Source organism: Dicentrarchus labrax, unplaced genomic scaffold (assembly GCF_905237075.1).
Source record: "Dicentrarchus labrax unplaced genomic scaffold, dlabrax2021, whole genome shotgun sequence".
Lineage (NCBI taxonomy): Eukaryota > Metazoa > Chordata > Actinopteri > Moronidae > Dicentrarchus > Dicentrarchus labrax.
The window spans coordinates 311,010-327,285 of NW_026136998.1; the positions used below are offsets into that span (position 1 = coordinate 311,010).

At 44.7% G+C, this 16,276-nt stretch overlaps 1 protein-coding gene and 2 long non-coding RNA genes across 5 annotated transcripts; 1 reads left to right on the plus strand and 2 right to left on the minus strand.

Annotated features, from left to right (window-relative positions):
• Positions 1 to 389: 389 nt before the first annotated feature.
• Positions 390 to 16,270, minus strand: ncoa4 (nuclear receptor coactivator 4). 3 transcript variants are annotated; one of them, XM_051395699.1, is made up of 11 exons: positions 16,111 to 16,270; positions 8,852 to 8,975; positions 7,506 to 7,646; positions 6,818 to 6,909; positions 5,969 to 6,077; positions 4,316 to 4,396; positions 4,089 to 4,211; positions 3,207 to 3,935; positions 2,431 to 2,727; positions 1,384 to 1,476; positions 390 to 1,250 (listed from the first exon to the last, which is right to left on the minus strand). In XM_051395699.1, the coding sequence occupies exons 1-11, from the start codon at positions 16,140 to 16,142 to the stop codon at positions 1,245 to 1,247; spliced, it is 1,827 nt and encodes a 608-aa protein (XP_051251659.1). In that variant the 5' UTR covers positions 16,143 to 16,270; the 3' UTR covers positions 390 to 1,244. The 3 variants fall into 3 exon arrangements, with proteins under 3 accessions (XP_051251659.1, XP_051251660.1, XP_051251661.1); XM_051395700.1 differs by lacking the exon at positions 16,111 to 16,270 and adding an exon at positions 14,915 to 15,072; XM_051395701.1 differs by lacking the exon at positions 16,111 to 16,270 and adding an exon at positions 14,910 to 15,054.
• Positions 5,007 to 5,960, minus strand: LOC127361263 (uncharacterized). The gene is made up of 2 exons (XR_007884143.1): positions 5,629 to 5,960; positions 5,007 to 5,461 (listed from the first exon to the last, which is right to left on the minus strand). It is a non-coding gene; the product is annotated as an uncharacterized LOC127361263 (long non-coding RNA).
• Positions 10,772 to 14,024, plus strand: LOC127361260 (uncharacterized). The gene is made up of 9 exons (XR_007884136.1): positions 10,772 to 10,919; positions 10,980 to 11,133; positions 11,661 to 12,004; positions 12,570 to 12,603; positions 12,690 to 12,818; positions 13,091 to 13,374; positions 13,426 to 13,468; positions 13,840 to 13,951; positions 13,996 to 14,024. It is a non-coding gene; the product is annotated as an uncharacterized LOC127361260 (long non-coding RNA).
• Positions 16,271 to 16,276: the final 6 nt, after the last annotated feature.

Consider the following 16,276-nt stretch of genomic DNA (forward strand, 5'->3'; position numbering starts at 1 on the left):
ATTGTGTGTGTGTTACTGTGTGTGTGTGTGTTATTGTGTGTGTGTTACTGTGTGTGTGTGTGTGTTACTGTGTGTGTGTTACTGTGTGTGTTACTGTGTGTGTGTTACAGTGTGTGTGTGTGTGTGTTATTGTGTGTGTGTTACTGTGTGTGTGTGTGTTATTGTGTGTGTGTTACTGTGTGTGTGTGTGTGTTACTGTGTGTGTGTTACTGTGTGTGGGTTATTGTGTTACTGTGTGTGTTACACTGTGTGTGTTATTGTGTGTGTGTGTGTGTGTGTGTTACTGTGTGTGTGTTATTGTGTTACTGTGTGTGTGTGTGTGTTACTGTGTGTGTGTGTGTATGACTCAGTTAAACATACAGGAAGCAGTGATGTCACAGACACAGTGGTGATGTCAGCATATTTTATTACTGATGACATCACAGCTATATATGACAGAAGCACCCCCCCCCCACCAAGTAAAATAAAAGTAAAATAAAAGTAAAATAAAAGAGCTTTAATAAAAGCACCAATCACTGCAGAGAACAGACTGCAGGCTGCTTCCACCCAAGGCATTCTGGGAAACAGAGTTCTTTTATTATTTGTATCATATAAGCGCCGCCTGTGAGACTAATGTCTAAACACTACTGAGCATGTGCAAACATCAAGAGGAAGTGATGCAAGCAGCCTGCAGTCTGGACAGGAAGTGGATCTCTGTAGTTTCACAGGAAAAAACCAACAAAGAAGAAAATGAATATTGTGTTAAATGAAGTGATCATTAATCATTAAAATAAAGTCGTTATATAATATTATAATTAGCTTTAACTCCGCCCACTCTACCCTGTCCCCTCAGGCTCCGCCCCCTCCCCTCCCATCAGGATCAGCCGGTGAAATGCATTCTGGGATTTGACAGCCAATGGGTTGTAAATATAATTATTGTTTCTCAACAATAATCAATTAATTCTGATATTAATAACTAATCAATAATCTAAACAGCTCTGTTCAATTCATCAGTCACAGCTGACATCACTGTCGTCATGACGACCACTGGGTTGGAGGCCGTCCATCAGACTGCCAGTGGAGCTGTTGATCGGTGGGTATTGATCCTGATCGGAGGAGAGCGGCGGGCAGCGGCTCAGCTTAGTGATGTCACAGGAAGGCGGCGGCGGTTATATTGATCGTGTGCGCTGATCAGCGATAAAGTGACTCCCAGAGGAGAGAAGAAGAACTATCCACCACCATCATCTTCATCTTCATCATCTTCATCACATCTGGAAGGAAAACAGATCAGAGAGGAAACTGATTATTGATAACCATCAATGAAATCCCTCAGACAGCACATCTGATCACAGAAACGTTCCCATGATCCTCCTTGTTCTCAGAGAGCTGGCTAACTGCACTCACCTGTTCAGGAGCCTTCTGCAGCCATTTGTCTTTGTCTCCGCCCACCTTCATACACGAGAACAGGTCACAGACAGTGGGCAACGCCAAGCGCTCCTACGCACAGGAAGTACACGGTCACACCTCATACTGGTCTGTACTGGTCTGTACTGGTCTGTACTGGTCTGGACTTTTTTCAATTCAATTAAATTTTATTTGTATAGCACCAATTCATAACAGAAGTTATCTCAGGACACTTTTCAAATAGAGCAGGTCTAGACCGAACTCTTTATAACATTAATTACAGAGACCCAACAGTACCACCATGAGCAAGACCTTGGAGACAAGGGCAAGGAAAAACTGCCTGTTAAAAGGCAGAAACCTAGGACAGATCCTCCGGCTCTAGGTGGGTGGTCGTCTGTCTCGACCAGTTGGGGTGAGAGAGAGAGAGAGAGAGAGAGAGAGAGAGAGAGAGAGAGAGAGAGAGAGACAGACAGACAGACAGAGAGAGACAGACAGACAGAGAGAGACAGAGAGAGAGAGAGACAGAAGAGAGAGACAGACAGACAGAGAGAGACAGACAGACAGAGAGAGACAGAGAGAGAGAGAGACAGAGAGAGACAGACAGACAGAGAGAGACAGAGAGAGAGAGAGAGAGAGAGAGAGAGAGAGAGAGACGAGAGAGAGACAGAGAGAGACAGAGAGAGAGGGAGAGAGAGAGAGAGACAGAGAGAGAGAGACAGAGAGAGAGAGAGACAGAGGAGAGGGAGAGAAGAGGAGACAGACAGAGAGAGACAGAGAGAGACAGAGAGAGAGAGAGACAGAGAGAGGGAGAGACAGACAGTCACACACACACACACACACACACACACACGTGCACAGCAACAACAGTAGCAACAACTACACTAATAGTAGTGACTGATGATGATGATCATGACAACAGCAATGATTGGGGACAATGAGCAGTGACAGTGGTCTGTAGTGGTCTCAGTGGCCTGTAGTGGTCTGTAGTGGTCTGTAGTGGTCTCAGTGGTCTGTAGTGGTCTGTAGTGGTCTCAGTGGTCCTGTTACCTGAGCCTGACTCCTCTTCTTTAGCAACCATTTGTCCTCCTCTGCTGCTGGCTGACCTCCTGACCCCAGAGCAGGAGGGGACGTCTGTCCTGGAAGCACCCAGAGTTCTGGATCCAGAGGGCGCTGGAATAGGGAGGAGGAGGAGGAGGAGGAGGAGGGCGGCTTGAACTGGGAGCTGTGCTCTTCCCTGCTGGCCTTCTCCTCCTCTGGAGCCACCCAGGCTGAGAGGGAGGAGCTGAGAGTCCTGCAGGAGGAGGTGTTGGTGGGGTGGAGCCAGGCCTCCAGAATGGCCTGAACCTGAGGAGACAGAGACCACACGATCAGCTGACGACCAGCTGACGATCAGCTAACGACCAGCTGACGATCAGCTGACGATCAGCTGACGACCAGCTGACGATCAGCTAACGACCAGCTGACGATCAGCTGACGATCAGCTGACGACCAGCTGACGACCAGCTGACGACCAGCTAACGACCAGCTGACGACCAGCTAACGATCAGCTGACGATCAGCTGACGACCAGCTAACGACAAGCTGACGATCAGCTGACGACCAGCTAACGACCAGCTGACGATCAGCTGACGACCAGCTAACGACAAGCTGACGATCAGCTGACGACCAGCTAACGACCAGCTGACGACCAGCTGACGACCAGCTGACGATCAGCTAACGACCAGCTGACGATCAGCTGACGATCAGCTGACGATCAGCTGACGACCAGCTGACGATCAGCTGACGACCAACGTCTGTAAATGAAGCAGGAGGACAGACGCTCACCTTCTGTTCCTGCTCCCTGAGGTGCAGCGTGGGCGGGGCCATCTTTACAGGAGGTGGGGCATTCTTGTTAGTGGGCGGGGCTACAGGGACTCCGTTCTTGTCCCGTCCGTCCTGTCGGAGCAGCCAGAGGCTCAGAGCTTCCTTCCCACAGTTGTCATCGCAGACGCAGGCGGAGTAGGAGGAGCAGACCTCGTTGGCTCTGCAGGTCTGCTGCACCGGGACCACCTGCTGCAGCCACGCCTCCAGGGATGCCGGGGGAACGGGGGAGGCGGGGCTGGAGGCGGGGCTGGAGGCAGAGCTGGAGGCGGGGCTGGAGGCGGGCGGGGTCTTCAGGCACTTGAGCTGGCCCAGATTCTCGATCTCCACGGCCTTGGTGGTCTGGCAGCAGGAGGAGCAGTCAGCTGAGGGACGGCTCGACCCCACCAGCCAATCGCTGGATGACCAGCCGTCCTCGAACGGCTTCAACACCCGCCGCCACCGCTCGGCGTCTGACATGGTCTCCATAGCAACTGCGTGCGGGGTGATGAGCCAGTCGCTCAGCTCCTCGTCCTCAGGAGAGACGGCGAACTCTGATTCGTCGATCTTCTCGATGGAGAAGGAGGAGCTGCAGCTGCTGTTGGTCCTCTCCCTGCTGACGGGGGTCTGGTCCTGGAGGAGCCACGCCTCCAGGTCCCTGAGCTGGCCCCAGGCCTGCAGGAAGTCCACCGAGGCCAGGATGGGACAGGAACTCTGAGACAAACAGAAACAACAACAGGGCCGTTTGATTGACTGCTGGCAGCTAGCTTCATCCAGACTCACGTTAGCGTGCTTGCTCACTGACAGGTGTTTGTTTACGTTTGTTTACGTTTGTTTACGTTTGTTTACCACGGTCTTCTCTCTCACCTTGCACTCCTTGTGTGACATGAGCCAATCCTGAGGGTTCTTGCTGCACTGGTAGCCAATAGGAGCGCTGCTAGCTGGAGGAGTTCCCAGCAGCCAGTCTCCCAGAGCGCCGGCCTCCATCTTCTGCACAGAGAACCAAAGACACACATCAACCAGTGACTGACCCCGCCCCCAAAGCCAAATCATCTGGACCCCGCCCCTCCAGGTGTGCAGGTGGGTGGAGTTACCTGTTTCTTGGCAGTGATTGGACAGCTCTGCAACTGACTACTCTGGTGGGCGGGGCTCTGAGAGGACACACCCTCCACAAGCTGCAAACAGGAAGTACAGAAAACACCTGATCGGCTTGATGTCCTCATACACAACGTGTGTGTGTGTGTGTGTGTGTGTGTGTGTGTGTGTGTGTGTGTGTGTGTGTGTGTGTGTGTGAGAGAGAGAGAGTGTAAGTGAGTGTGTGTGTGTGTATTACTGTGTGTGTGTGTGTGTATGTATATATTACTGTGTGTGTGTGTGTGTGTGTGTGTGTGTGTGTGTGTGTGTGTGTGTGTGTGTGAGAGAGAGAGAGAGAGTAAGTGATAGTGTGTGTGTGTATTACTGTGTGTGTGTGTATTACTGTGTGTGTGTGTATGTATATATTACTGTGTGTGTGTGTGTGTATATATTACTGTGTGTGTGTGTGTGTATATATTACTGTGTGTGTGTGTGTGTGTGTGTGTGTGTGTATATATTACTGTGTGTGTGTGTGTGTGTATATATTACTGTGTGTGTGTGTGTGTATATATTACTGTGTGTGTGTGTATATATTACTGTGTGTGTGTGTGTGTATATTACTGTGTGTGTGTGTGTATATATTACTGTGTGTGTGTGTGTGTATATATTACTGTGTGTGTGTGTGTGTGTGTGTGTATATATTACTGTGTGTGTGTGTGTGTGTGTGTATATATTACTGTGTGTGTGTGTGTGTATATATTACTGTGTGTGTGTGTGTGTATATATTACTGTGTGTGTGTGTGTGTGTGTATATATTACTGTGTGTGTGTGTGTATATATTACTGTGTGTGTGTGTGTATATATATTACTGTGTGTGTGTGTGTATATATTACTGTGTGTGTGTGTGTATATATTACTGTGTGTGTGTGTGTGTGTGTATATATATTACTGTGTGTGTGTGTGTATATATATTACTGTGTGTGTGTGTGTGTGTGTATATATTACTGTGTGTGTGTGTGTGTGTATATATTACTGTGTGTGTGTGTGTGTGTATATATTACTGTGTGTGTGTATATATTACTGTGTGTGTATATATATTACTGTGTGTGTATATATATTACTGTGTGTGTATATATATTACTGTGTGTGTGTGTGTGTATATATTACTTGTGTGTGTGTATATATTACTGTGTGTGTGTGTGTGTGTGTATATATTACTGTGTGTGTGTGTGTGTGTATATATTACTGTGTGTGTGTGTATATATTACTGTGTGTGTATATATATTACTGTGTGTGTATATATATTACGTGTGTGTGTGTGTGTATATATTACTTGTGTGTGTGTATATATTACTGTGTGTGTATATATATTACTGTGTGTGTGTGTGTGTATATATTACTGTGTGTGTGTGTGTGTGTATATATTACTGTGTGTGTGTGTATATATTACTGTGTGTGTATATATATTACTGTGTGTGTGTGTGTGTATATATTACTGTGTGTGTGTGTGTGTGTATATATTACTGTGTGTGTGTGTGTGTGTGTATATATTACTTGTGTATATATATTACTGTGTGTGTGTGTGTGTGTATATATTACTGTGTGTGTGTGTGTGTGTATATATTACTGTGTGTGTGTGTATATATTACTGTGTGTGTGTGTGTGTGTGTTACCTGAGCTGTGACGCTGCCGAACGAGGTGATGGCCTGCCTCAGAGAGCGAGTGTCGGCGTGGAAACTCATCTCAGGTGTTTCCTCTGGGGTCAGACTGAGAGAGGACAACCTGCAGGTACAGGAGGAGAAAACAAACACACCCACAGTTACAGCAGCTCCTCCTGAGAGCTGTTTGCTTCCTCATATTGACCTTTGCTGTAAAAACAGGAAGTAGACAGGGAATTATTGATTGGCTTTTACAGTGGTTGATAGCAGCTAGCACTATGAGCTAGCATCAGTATCCTTCCAGTGAACGCAGCCGGACCCGGGACCGAACACAATCTCAGTCTGACTGAGCACCGAGGGGGTTTTCTGGCCGGGTTTGGCTCCTGCGTCCCGAGGTTGAGTCAGTTAGCTTAGCTGCAGGGATGAACGAGCTAATGGCAGTTAGCAGTTGGCTACTGATCAATCTGTCAATCAGGAAACTCTGTAAATCACAAAGAGTTGAAGCTGAGCAGCCGGAGGACGTCAGAGGGAAAATATAATATAATCCTGTTTCATCAAAGTCACTGAATACTTTTATAAAGTAGTGCTAACTAGCTAATGTAGCTCTGCAGTAGGTGTTTGTACTCAGTGAGGTCATAGGTTGTCTGTAACGGCGGCGTCCGAAGAGAGACAGCGTTTGATTGGACGCAGCATTAGTAAACGCCCCCGAGTGCAGGATGGGTCTGAGATAAAAACATGTGATTAATGTGCTGATTCATCCTGATACTCAGTTGAACATGTCAGAGCAGAGTTAATTATCTTCAGACACACTGTCATCAAACACCACAAACACTCATTGTGTGTGTGAGTCAGCGTCTTATTTACTTCTCCATGCAGCTGGTCAGCTGGTTGCTCAGGTCGTTGCTGCTGTTGGAGTTCTGCAACTGATGGAAGATCACATCAAACTGACCTCGGAGCTGAAACACAGTAAACACACAGTAAACACACAGTAAACACACAGTAAACACACAGTAGACACACAGTAGACACACAGTAAACACACAGTAAACACACAGTAAACACAGTAAACACACAGTAAACACACAGTAGACACACAGTAGACACACAGTAGACACACAGTAGACACACAGTAGACACACAGTAAAGTAACACACAGTAAAGTAAACACACAGTAGACACAGCAAACACACAGTAGACACACAGTAGACACACAGTAAACACACAGTAGACACACAGTAAACACACAGTAGACACACAGTAAACACACAGTAACACACAGTAGACACACAGTAGACACACAGTAGACACACAGTACACACAGTAGACACACAGTAAACACACAGTAAGCACACAGTAGACACACAGTAGACACCAGCAGAGAGAGAGACCAGCAGAGAGAGAGACCAGCAGAGAGAGAGACCAGCAGAGAGAGAGACCAGCAGAGAGAGAGACCAGCAGAGAGAGAGACCAGCAGAGAGAGAGAACAGCAGAGAGAGAGACCAGCAGAGAGAGAGACCAGCAGAGAGAGAGACCAGCAGAGAGAGAGACCTACCCAGTGCAGCTGGTGCAGTTGTTGCTGCAGGGTCTCGGTCTTCAGTTGTTCCAGCAGGTCGATCTGACCCAGCAGCCAAACCTCTCTGCAGCGCAGCGCCTCCTGCTGGCGACTCACACAGCTCTGCAGCTCGGCACGCACCTGAGACACAGACAGGTCAGAGACACGGAGAGAGAGACAGACAGGTACAGGTCAGAGAGAGAGAGACAGAGTTTGCTGTTACTGGACAAACACACAGACACATCAACTCCAGAGTTCGGGCCCATTAAAGAAAATAAACTGATTAATCAATAACGTTGTCACATCACACATCAGCTGATCAATCAGCACGTGAAACCTTCTGTTTGATATTGACCAACAGAGAAACATTACCTGAAGCTGCAGAGCAACACTGACGGAGAACCAACAGAACCAACAGAACCAACTGTTCTCAGTCCGTCAGTGATAGAAACCCATCTCTCTCTCTGCACTCTTTTATATGCTCACTCTACCAGCTCCACCTCCACACACACACACACACACACACACACACACACACACACACACACACACACACACAGTAACACTGCGACCTAATCTGTCTGTCACACACACACACACACACAAACACGCGGCACACACGCAGCACACGCACACACAGGAGGACTTAAAGTCAGCAGCACTGTGTGATGATGTCAGAGGACAGATGGAGGTCGCTGATTGGTCGAACATTCACCATCAAATAACCATCAATAGGTCCGTGATTGATTACTGATTAATGGCTGTCAGTCTCAGTGATGGTCAGGTGACTCAGCGAGTGGATGTCAGACAGGCGAGTTAATCAATAACTTTATTGTCTTTATATCTGAACTCTGGAGGAGGAGGAAGAAGAGGAGGAAGAGGAGGAAGAGGAAGAAGAGGAAGAAGAGAGGAGGAAGAGGAGGAGGAGGAAGAAGAGGAAGAGGAAGAAGAGGAGGAAGAGGAGGAGGAGGAAGAGGAAGAAGAGGAAGAAGAGAGGAGGAAGAGGAGGAGGAGGAAGAAGAGGAAGAGGAAGAAGAGGAAGAAGAGGAGGAGGAGGATGAAGAGGAAGATGAAGAAGAGGAAGAAGAGGAAGAGGAAGAAGAGGAAGAAGAGGAGGAAGAGGAGGAAGAGGAAGAAGAGGAAGAAGAGAGGAGGAAGAGGAGGAGGAGGAAGAAGAGGAAGATGAAGAAGAGGAAGAAGAGGAGGAGGAGGATGAAGAGGAAGATGAAGAAGAGGAAGGAGGAGGAGGAGGAAGAAGAGGAAGATGAAGAAGAGGAAGAAGAGGAAGAAGAGGAGGAGGATGAAGAGGAAGAAGATGAAGAGGAAGAAGAGGAAGGGGCACTAACCTCTCTGGCGTTCTCCCTCAGCTGTTGCTCCGCCCTCATCACGCCGTCGATGGCGTCCTCCAGCTGATCCTGAGCCTGTCGGCACTGCTTCACTCCGCCTGCTGCCAACTCCACCGGCGCCATCCTGGACAGGAAACAGGAAGTACACACCGTCAAAATAAAACAGACTTATCAGTTTTTATTCAGTTCTTATTGTTTAAATTGAGGATTAGACCCAATATAGAAGTTATTGATCTGATACACAGTACATTATTGATCAGCAGCAGAGCAGGGAGGAATCCACCGTAAAGATAATGTACACACACGCACCCCCCACACACACAGACACACACACCCCCACACACCCCCCACACACACAGACAGACAGACAGACAGACAGACACACACAGACAGACAGACAGACACACCCCCCCCCCCACACACACAGACAGACACACACACAGACACACACACCCCCCACACACACACAGACAGACACACAGACCCACACACACAGACAGACAGACCCACACAGACACACAGACAGACAGACACCCCCCCCCCACACACACAGACAGACACACACACAGACACACACACCCCCCCACACACACAGACAGACACACAGACAGACACACAGACAGACACACCCCCCCACACACAGACAGACACACACACAGACACACACACCCCCCCACACACAGACAGACACACAGACAGACACACAGACAGACACACAGACAGACACACCCCCCCCACACACACAGACAGACACACACACAGACACACACACCCCCCACACACACAGACACACACACCCCCCACACCCCCCCACACACACACAGACAGACAGACCCACACACAGACAGACACCCCCCCCCCACACACAGACAGACACACACACACACACAGACACACACACCCCCACACCCCCCACACACAGACAGACACACACACAGACACGCACACACACACACCCCCACACACACAGACACACACACACACACACACACCCCCCACACAGACAGACAGACAGACAGACAGACAGACAGACAGACAGACAGACAGACAGACAGACAGACAGACAGACAGACAGACAGACAGACAGACAGACACACACACACACACACACACACACACACAGGGATAAAGTGTGTTGAGACAAACAGAGCAGCGGTCGCACTGACAGCAGCACAGGGATTATTGATTAATGCAGTGATCAGTATCTGTTGTTCAGGGGATAAAAACAGGCTGACACACGGCTGAGTCCTTCTACTGGTTTCTATTGTTGTCTCACTGACTGTCTCACTGACTGTCTCACTGACTGAAAACAGCCCAACCACTAATCTGTTTTTACACACAGCTGCTGGAACCACACAGTACCTACAGTACCTACAGTACCTACAGTAATACAGTACCTACAGTACCTACAGTACCTACAGTAATACAGTACCTACAGTACCTACAGTACCTACAGTACCTACAGTAATACAGTACCTACAGTAATACAGTACCTACAGTAACCTACGTAATACAGTACCTACAGTAGTACAGTACCTACAGTAACTAGTACCTACTGTACCTACATGTACCTACAGTAGTACAGTAGTACGTAGCTACAGTAGTACAGTACCTACAGTAGGTACAGTACTACAGTACTACAGTACTACAGTAGGTACTGTATTACAGTACCTACAGTACCTACAGTAGTACAGTACCTACTGTATTACAGTACCTACAGTAGGTACTGTATTAGTGCCTACAGTAGTACTGTATACTGTATTACTGTAGGTACTGTATTACTGTACTACTGTACTACTGTAGGTACCTGTACTACTGTAGTTACTGTAGGTACTGTACTACTGTAGGTACTTTTACTGTAGTACTGTAGGTACTGTAGGTACTGTATTACTGTAGGTACTGCATTACTGTAGGTACTGTATTACTGTAGGTACTGTACTACTGTAGGTACTGTAGGTACTGTACTACTGTAGGTACTGTAGGTACTGTATTACTGTAGGTACTGTAGGTACTGTAGGTACTGTATTACTGTAGGTACTGTAGGTACTGTATTACTGTATTACTGTAGGTACTGTAGGTACTGTATTACTGTATTACTGTAGGTACTGTAGGTACTGTACTACTGTAGGTACTGTAGGTACTGTACTACTGTAGGTACTGTATTACTGTAGGTACTGTACTACTGTAGGTACTGTAGGTACTGTAGGTACTGTATTACTGTAGGTACTGTAGGTACTGTATTACTGTACTACTGTAGGTACTGTATTACTGTACTACTGTAGGTACTGTAGGTACTGTAGGTACTGTATTACTGTACTACTGTATTACTGTATTACTGTACTACTGTACTACTGTATTACTGTATTACTGTAGGTACTGTACTACTGTAGGTACTTACTACTGTAGGTACTGTACTACTGTAGGTACTGTATTACTGTAGGTACTGTATTACTGTAGGTACTGTAGGTACTGTATTACTGTAGGTACTGTAGTTACTGTACTACTGTAGGTACTGTATTACTGTAGGTACTGTAGGTACTGTATTACTGTAGGTACTGTATTACTGTAGGTACTGTAGGTACTGTATTACTGTATTACTGTAGGTACTGTATTACTGTAGGTACTGTATTACTGTAGGTACTGTAGGTACTGTATTACTGTAGGTACTGTATTACTGTAGGTACTGTAGTTACTGTATTACTGTAGGTACTGTAGGTACTGTATTACTGTAGGTACTGTATTACTGTAGGTACTGTATTACTGTAGGTACTGTAGGTACTGTATTACTGTAGGTACTGTATTACTGTAGGTACTGTATTACTGTATTACTGTAGGTACTGTAGGTACTGTGTTACTGTAGGTACTGTAGGTACTGTATTACTGTAGGTACTGTATTACTGTAGGTACTGTATTACTGTAGGTACTGTAGATACTGTATTACTGTAGGTACTGTAGGTACTGTATTACTGTATTACTGTAGATACTGTATTACTGTAGGTACTGTATTACTGTAGGTACTGTATTACTGTAGGTACTGTAGATACTGTATTACTGTAGGTACTGTAGGTACTGTATTACTGTAGGTACTGTAGGTACTGTATTACTGTAGGTACTGTAGGTACTGTAGGTACTGTGTTACTGTAGGTACTGTAGGTACTGTATTACTGTAGGTACTGTAGGTACTGTATTACTGTAGGTACTGTAGGTACTGTATTACTGTAGGTACTGTAGTACTGTAGGTACTGTACTACTGTAGGTACTGTACTACTGTAGGTACTGTATTACTGTAGGTACTGTAGGTACTGTATTACTGTAGGTACTGTATTACTGTAGGTACTGTAGGTACTGTATTACTGTAGGTACTGTAGGTACTGTATTACTGTATTACTGTAGGTACTGTAGGTACTGTATTACTGTATTACTGTAGGTACTGTAGGTACTGTAGTACTGTATTACTGTACTACTGTATTACTGTAGGTACTGTATTACTGTACTACTGTATTACTGTAGGTATTGTAGGTACTGTATTACTGTACTACTGTATTACTGTACTACTGTACTACTGTATTACTGTATTACTGTACTACTGTACTACTGTATTACTGTAGGTACTGTACTACTGTAGGTACTGTAGGTACTGTATTACTGTAGGTACTGTAGGTACTGTACTACTGTAGGTACTGTATTACTGTATTACTGTACTACTGTATTACTGTAGGTACTGTATTACTGTAGGTACTGTACTACTGTAGGTACTGTATTACTGTAGGTACTGTATTACTGTAGGTACTGTAGGTACTGTATTACTGTAGGTACTGTAGTTACTGTACTACTGTAGGTACTGTATTACTGTAGGTACTGTAGGTACTGTATTACTGTAGGTACTGTAGGTACTGTAGGTACTGTATTACTGTATTACTGTAGGTACTGTATTACTGTAGGTACTGTATTACTGTAGGTACTGTAGGTACTGTATTACTGTAGGTACTGTATTACTGTAGGTACTGTAGCTACTGTATTACTGTAGGTACTGTAGGTACTGTATTACTGTAGGTACTGTATTACTGTAGGTACTGTATTACTGTATTACTGTAGGTACTGTAGGTACTGTATTACTGTATTACTGTAGGTACTGTATTACTGTAGTACTGTATTACTGTAGGTACTGTATTACTGTAGGTACTGTACTACTGTATTACTGTAGGTACTGTAGGTACTGTATTACTGTAGTTACTGTAGGTACTGTATTACTGTAGGTACTGTAGTTACTGTACTACTGTAGGTACTGTATTACTGTAGGTACTGTAGGTACTGTATTACTGTAGGTACTGTAGGTACTGTAGGTACTGTATTACTGTATTACTGTAGGTACTGTATTACTGTAGGTACTGTATTACTGTAGGTACTGTAGGTACTGTATTACTGTAGGTACTGTATTACTGTAGGTACTGTAGATACTGTATTACTGTAGGTACTGTAGGTACTGTATTACTGTAGGTACTGTATTACTGTAGGTACTGTAGGTACTGTATTACTGTAGGTACTGTAGGTACTGTATTACTGTATTACTGTAGATACTGTATTACTGTAGGTACTGTAGGTACTGTATTACTGTAGGTACTGTATTACTGTAGGTACTGTAGGTACTGTATTACTGTAGGTACTGTAGGTACTGTGTTACTGTAGGTACTGTAGGTACTGTAGGTACTGTATTACTGTAGGTACTGTAGGTACTGTATTACTGTAGGTACTGTATTACTGTAGGTACTGTAGATACTGTATTACTGTAGGTACTGTAGGTACTGTGTTACTGTAGGTACTGTAGGTACTGTATTACTGTAGGTACTGTAGGTACTGTATTACTGTAGGTACTGTATTACTGTAGGTACTGTAGATACTGTATTACTGTAGGTACTGTAGGTACTGTATTACTGTATTACTGTAGATACTGTATTAATGTAGGTACTGTAGATACTGTATTACTGTAGGTACTGTATTACTGTAGGTACTGTAGATACTGTATTACTGTAGGTACTGTAGGTACTGTATTACTGTAGGTACTGTAGGTACTGTATTACTGTAGGTACTGTATTACTGTAGGTACTGTAGGTACTGTAGGTACTGTATTACTGTAGGTACTGTAGGTACTGTATTACTGTAGGTACTGTAGATACTGTAGGTACTGTAGGTACTGTAGGTTCTGTATAGTAGTACAGTATAAATGTCCCGCAGGTGTGATGTCATTTGCTGTGTTGTCATGGATACTGTCAGAATGGGCGTGGCCTCAGGGCTGTGCTGCTTCAGTATCAGCTGGTAACAGTCAGCCAGCTGATATCTCTCTCTCTCTCTCTCTCTCTCTCTCTCTCTCTGAGGAAAACAACAACCAGACCTTTGACCTTTCACAGACCTCAGTGTTAACACAGCTGCATTGTGGGTAATTTGACTGACTGTCAATGAGCCCATGTTTGTCAGCAGATTTTACACTCACAGTAAAATGTCTATATTATTCAATCAATAAACAATATGCAGAGGAACATGTCGTTATCAATCAATAAACTGTCAATAAGCAGAGGAACATGTCGTTATCAATCAATAAACTGTCAATAAGCAGAGGAACATGTTATCAATCAATAAACTGTCAATAAGCAGAGGAACATGTCGTTATCAATCAATAAAGGCTCAGAGTTCACGTCTGATACTCAATCACTTTACTGCTCTCAATCAATAATCTATAATCACTCCTTCAGTCTGAACATTAACAGTGGTGGAAAGTACACAAGTAGTGTGAGTATATTCATTTTACTTTAAATTCATACTCACATAAATATAGATAGTTTCTATATGTATTATTATCATTGTTAATAATAATAATAATATTTAACGACCAGACTGAATATTTACATAAACACACGTTATACACTGTATACAACAAAGGTAATGTACTTTTACTATTAAAAAGTGTACATAATTAAACTTTAGTTTAAACACATCCTGTCTCACTGCTCTCTATATTACAGTCCTATGTGATCAATAAGTGAATCAATTTATTAGTTGTTACCAAACCTCATGCTGATCACAGTATAGTACAATCAATGAAAGCGTTGTGAGCTCAGAGGAATGAGGAAGCCGCTGTCTGTCTGTCCGCCATCACTGACTGCAGGCCCGCACGTACGCAGCTGCAGCGGGGGGGGCCCCCGCACAGGGCCCCGCACAGGCACAGCCCCCCGCACAGGCACAGCCCCCGTATTCCAGCTATTACTGATTAACTGAGAATGTGTTCAGCTGATAACTCGCTTTTACATTATCCAGAGTAAAGTGTCTCCGGTCTGCTCGCCAAACTCCGGTCAAAAAACAGTGGATTTAGTGTTTGTCCGGAGCGTTTGTTTGCCAGCTGGCAGAACAGCTTTCAGGGAATTTACAGGGTTTCAGTGAACTGACAGATTATTAAGTTATTATTATTATTATTATTATTATTATTATTATTAAGTTAAGCTCTGCTTTTACAGTCGCAGCCATATACACAAACGAATCAGAATATTTTAAATGACACAGGAACCGCGAATAAAAGTTTGCATCTTGTTACAGGTGATATTGATGGTTGAGCTCTGAGTGTGCCGAATTACACAGCGGATCCTAATATTGCAAAAAGATAAAAAAAAAACCAATGATAAAACACAGTAAAACATTATTGATCCTATTTGACTGAAAAAAGTGAGAGTTTATGGAGCGAGTTCGGTTTGAAAGGATAACTGAAGAATGGTGTGAAATCAATAAATAACCGAATAACTAGCGGGTAGGACGACGATACAACCTTTTATCAGCCTTTCTAAATAAGATCAAACACAGAAAGAGGATTTATGTTCGTATTATGTCACCAGCTGGAGGTCAATGTGTTTTTAGCTAACGTTAGCTGTTAGCATATCACATAATCGATTAGAGCGTTCAGGAACTTTATCGAACACCAATAACGCCAGAGCTAATGCTATAGCGCTAATGCTATAGAGCTAATGCTAATGTCAATAACTCTCTCTAAAACAAATACCACAAAACAAAAACAGCTGCTTTAGTTAGCCGCTAACGTTAGCCGCTAACGTTAGCCGCTAACATTAGCCGCTAACTTGAACGTTAGCCGCTAACATTAGCCGCTAACATTAGCCGCTAACATTAGCCGCTACGCTCAACTGAGCTAGCGGCGCTCACTAGCCGACATGTTGGATATAAAAAGAGGAGTTGTTTGAACCGCGGACGGAAGGACTCACCGCGGGCCTTTGCTGTGGACTCTCGATGTCATTATTGATCCGAGTCTGTTCGGTGACACGGTCGCGTGATGAAGCAGCTCCGGTGTTTTCCACCAGCTGGGACCCAATGTCACGATCACGTCAAGGAAAATGCTGTTGGAGAAATCTCGCGAGAATTAAGAGCGAC